At 36.6% G+C, this 4,754-nt stretch overlaps 1 protein-coding gene across 2 annotated transcripts; it reads left to right on the top strand.

The window, feature by feature from the left end:
- The first annotated feature begins 461 nt into the window (after positions 1-461).
- Positions 462-4,384, top strand: LOC113312778. Of its 2 annotated transcripts, none has more exons than XM_026561521.1 (8): positions 462-572; positions 1,352-1,663; positions 1,757-1,936; positions 2,046-2,225; positions 2,301-2,456; positions 2,563-3,000; positions 3,106-3,222; positions 3,926-4,384. In XM_026561521.1, the coding sequence occupies exons 2-8, from the start codon at positions 1,394-1,396 to the stop codon at positions 4,190-4,192; spliced, it is 1,608 nt and encodes a 535-aa protein (XP_026417306.1). In that variant the 5' UTR covers positions 462-572; positions 1,352-1,393; the 3' UTR covers positions 4,193-4,384. The 2 variants fall into 2 exon arrangements, with proteins under 2 accessions (XP_026417306.1, XP_026417299.1); XM_026561514.1 differs by having other exon boundaries at positions 2,548-3,000.
- The last annotated feature ends 370 nt before the right edge of the window (positions 4,385-4,754 follow it).

Raw genomic sequence — 4,754 nt, 5'->3', positions numbered from 1 at the left:
CCCTCCTCATCCTCCATTGAATCAAGAAATCTTTTTTCTCACTTTCTCCTTCTCTCCTTCTCAATAAAAACTTTGATTTTTTTTTTCCCCAAATATTTTCATCTAAACAAACTTTTATAATTCTGAAAATTATCTTAATCACTAAAAAAAGTTTTAATCACTAATCCAGATTACTAACACTAATACGTATAGGGTAGATTTGTCATTAAAAAAAATTGGTTAAGAGGATATCTAGTTTTGTTATTTCACATCCTTTTTTATCTTTATTCAGTATGCCTAATAAGATTTCAGTATGCCCAAAACCATAGTTTTTTTTAGGCCTTAGCTTAATTTCCCTTTGACTCTTAATCCGGAATGTTCCGGGGTACCCAGGAGGAACCGGACCCGTTGAGAAGTAGTTCCCAAAATTGTTAAACATGATGGTTAGGCCCATAAGGTAATCTGGACAGTTCCTTCGGTTTCTTCAGGAAGCTACCACAGTATGGGGGGTAAAATACAGATTCCCTCCCGGCTACAGGAAACCCCCTCTCTCTGTTCTCTCAGACGAAGAAGGAAGTCGAAGTTTAAGAACGGTGAGTTTCAAATCCCTCTATTGTTTTGATTCGAAGTGGAATTTCTTGAATTGTTTCTGGTCACGAAACTGTGAATAATTTTTTAGTCGAAAATTATATCCAAGGTGGTCTTGAATTGAATTGTTGAGAATAGTCTGAAATTCTCTTTTACATTTAATGCCACCTCAGTTTGTATTGGTTTAGGTCATTGTCTTCGTATGAGATTTTGTTAGAGTTGTTGAGTATTTTAGTTCCATGAATCATGTCGATTTTTTTCCAGGGGTTTTGATAAGTTGGAATAAGAACTTAGGTTTGTAATGGGTTTTGATCCAAGTGTTTGCATGAGATTTTTGCTGATTGTTTTGAGTTTTACCTAATCCTTGAACTGAATTGGAGGATGTCAAGTTTGGTTCTCCATGGATAACGGAGGATGTGGATATAATCTTAAACCTATGGTTCATGACTGGCTTCGGCTTTCGGTTACATTCATTGCTGACTGCTTGCTAATCTGGAAATTCATCAGTCTCTTACAGAAATTATTAATTCGACAAGTTTAATCAATGTGTCTATCTCTTTCTTCAAAGATGTAGCCTTACAATTGCGAAACCGATGTGAGATACAATAAGCAGTATGTTTAGAACAGTTAGTTCAGTGAGGGCAACAGTCAGCAAGGATTTCGACTAATTATTTTAAAGCAACAGGAGAATCCATGCCCTTATTACACACAACTCTTCTCGGATTTATCTTTGTTTCATTTATTATTTATCAGAAAAACTCTGAAACTGATCAATTTTGTGCAGGTTATTATTGGTTAAACAACAATTACTGGTGTTTCGGCTACCATGGATGATAAATGGATAGACGATTACTATGAAACCTTAAGTCTTAGAATTGAACATGATGGTTCCCCAAAACAACTTATATATCCAAGATCTGAAATCAAGGAACCATCACTTGATTTAGACTCTTCACTTAAGATGTTTTCCCAAGAAGCAGCATGTGATGCAGATGACTGGACGGATGTCAACACAAAGTACGGTGACAGGAGGTCATTCGATGGGTTTCTTGACCTGTTAGAAACGTCTGGCCTGGAAAAGTATGCATCCAACGAGGTATGCAACTAAGTTCAACCTTTGTTTATACCTCGCTATCTCTGCCTTCATATATCCAATCTCAAGTCTCGTGATTTTTTCATATTGGTACAGGATAATGACATCAATATTAGTTACCAGCAGAATAGATGGTTGTCTCTTGAGGCGTCTCCAGATGATGTGGTTAGGGACCATGTGGTTTTTGCAAATGAATACTATGGTGGAAGCTTGTCGTTGATGAAACTTTTGCAAAGAATTCGTTCAGAATCTGGCGATGATTTCAGGCGAAAGCAGGTAACTAATATTTACTGCTCGAAATGGAATCTTGGCTTTATCTTGGTCTAGAATAGGATTTGACATATTTTTTATGACTTGCCGTGTCTGTGTCTGTGTCTCTTCATAGGCTGGGTTGTTGGAGTCTTTCCTCGATCAACTCATCAAGATACAAAAGGAGCAGCGGTTTGTTGCAAATAGTTTCTTTGACCATCTGGAACAATTGACTGTTGATGGTGATGGAGATAGGCACAATTGTCCTGTTATCCTTTGCAAGGACCCCATGGTCTCGTGTTTGTGGAAACAAAAGGTAAGTCGATATCCTTTGGAATTAACAAGTTATCTTGGCTAATCCGAATTACATAACCTTCTTTTGATGTTTCAGCACCTACTCGATAGTCTGTGTATCATGTCACGTGAATCGGTTTGGTTGTTGAAGCAACTCAAGGATTCCCCTTTTACTAGTCCCTCATCTATCGAGGAGTCCAACAAGATTCTTGACATCATCTTGGAATTTATTTCAAAATTCAAGAATTCAAAGGTACGTCCTGTTTGTTCTCATTGAGACCATTGAATGTACTAAATTAGTATCCTTTTTTTTTTGCGTTTCAATGGTTGAGTTTCTGTTCTAGGAATCGTTGGATCAGTATCTTTTCGATGTATGTTGCCCCTCTAAGGTTCCTCCAGCTCAACTGGTTGCACATAATAATGAAATATTAGATGATTTTGGAGGGCGCATAAAAAATCTTCAGGAGCAAGGCGTTGAAAGAAAATCTGTCGCGGAAACGCTGCTTGGATGTTTTTTAGATGTAGTCAATATGAACTACAACCGTGTAGAGCGAGGCAATCCGTCCAGAAACACCCGTTCTTCTCTTCGACATGCGTTTTCTGAGGCTGCCAAAGAAACATCGGAGATGATAAATGAAGCAGTAGAGAAACTAAATTCAGTCAGGCGTTCTGCGCTTACCGGCGGAGGCTCTCCACTTGGAAGTATCGCTTTGTGGAGAATTCTATTTGAATCATCTCTAATTAATCTTCGGATGGATCTTATATGTAAAAACCACAGTGACACAGTCAATCTCGGGGTACATACACCTTCTTTTCTCACCAGTTTATACCTTAATCATGATTCCATATAAATTATACCAGTTGTTATTTACATGCCTTCATCTGAATTGAATGTACTGCAGCTCAGACCATTTGACACTGCCACACGCGATCAACTGGATCAGATTAGTCAGTCGATTTATGAACTTATTACAGTTGGAAGAAGCATCCTAGTTGAATTTATAGCCATGCACAAAACGGTATATACTCTATCTCTTAACTTCGCCAACTAGAATCAAACACTTTTTAATATGTTTTTAGTACCATGAGTTATGAGACTACTGAAAAAATTTCACGACAATCTTGTAACATTAACTACTGAGAAGCTTGAATAATATGGTACTGCATTCTGTAACAGCGAAAACTTTTTACATCCCCACCTATCCGTCATTATTTCATTAGGTGGTCATTGGATTGAGTTGAACTTCGGTAGTTTGTTCTGAAGGTTGTTATTTGTGTATCATGGGATTCTAAAGGTCGACGGTATCTAAGCTACTCAGCTGATCTGTCATATTAGTTGGGCGAACAGTCCTCGTTTATGGATGTCTTGTTGTTCTGTCCACGAGTTTTGTGTTCGCTAATTGATTGTGTCATCTGATGAGAAACTCTGAAATGTTAAGGATTGAAAATTTGATAATCTTCAACATTATCTCCTTTGGTATCCCTGTTTGATTCCCATTTCATCTGACAAGGAACTCTGAAATGTCTTATTGCTGTTAGTTTTTAATCCCTATGGGTTTGTAACTAGATTATAAATATAGTGTATGCTTCCTCCCTAGCTAGGTCATAATTGTTACTATTGCCATGTCCTTTAACTTACAACCATCCTAAGTACTAGTGTGGTCTTGTGTTTGATACCTGTTTTGCTATCTGCAACTGAAAAATGGCACTTTTGAATGGCAGGTGGCGCAAGTTTCTTTTCTTTTAGGAGATGCTTTCACAACTGGCGGGGAGCTTTCTAGTGAAGTTAGGGGCTTTGGAACTTCAAGCAAGGATTTTGACCAATTCTTAGTTGATTTCGAACCCAAAGATTTCCCTTGGGATAAACACGTTGTTCATGATTATTTTAAGATTGATGTTGACGACCCTAAGACGAGGAAATGGATGAAAGCAAATCCAAACTATGGAGAGTATGTCGGTGGTGGTTTACGCAGTTGTATTTTCTCTTGAAAGATATACTGTAGTACCTTTGTAAAATGTGCATACTGTTTGTCATGGAGCTTAATTATCTTTTTAAGACGAGACATTAAAAATTATTATTATTTTTGTGTTTTGGAGAATTGGTAGTTTTTCTTCAAAATATTGTTCATAGCTTAAGTTATTGGTTGGAGATTTGACTATGTGTAACCGTTGTGGATTTTACATCGCTTGGTTTTGTGCTAATATACTTTTCGGCTTAACTAAATCGAAAAAATTATTTGAAGGAAGATTAAATTGAAAAATCATTTAGAGGAAGTTTATTTTCGGCTCAATTAAATCGAAAAATTATTTAAAAGAAGCTTTTTGCGGCTTAATTAAATCAAAAAATTACTTAAAAGAAGTGTCTTAGGCTTAGTTTTGTAATGTTGCGGCTTTTGTAAAAGCGTTTTTCTGCTGCGCTGTGTTGTGTGAAAGAAGTAGTTATGTGTTTGGTAAACTCTATACTAAAAGCTAAAGCTGGTTAAAAAAAATAATTAAATTGTGTTTGGTAAAATAAAAATTCACTTATTGTAGTTGTAACAAATGACAGAAA

Source organism: Papaver somniferum, chromosome 1 (genome assembly GCF_003573695.1).
Source record: "Papaver somniferum cultivar HN1 chromosome 1, ASM357369v1, whole genome shotgun sequence".
NCBI classification, from domain to species: Eukaryota; Viridiplantae; Streptophyta; class Magnoliopsida; order Ranunculales; family Papaveraceae; genus Papaver; species Papaver somniferum.
Note: the sequence above shows the minus strand (reverse complement) of the source record. Positions and strands in the feature narration are given on the sequence as shown.

Excerpts from the sequence above, each read along its gene's own strand:
- LOC113312778 (XM_026561514.1), top strand. The coding sequence starts at position 1,394 with ATGGATGATAAATGGATAGACGATTACTATGAAACCTTAAGTCTTAGA. Across the intron at positions 1,664-1,756 it reads AAAAGTATGCATCCAACGAG|GATAATGACATCAATATTAG; the intron begins GTATGCAACTAA and ends ATATTGGTACAG. Across the intron at positions 3,001-3,105 it reads GTGACACAGTCAATCTCGGG|CTCAGACCATTTGACACTGC; the intron begins GTACATACACCT and ends AATGTACTGCAG.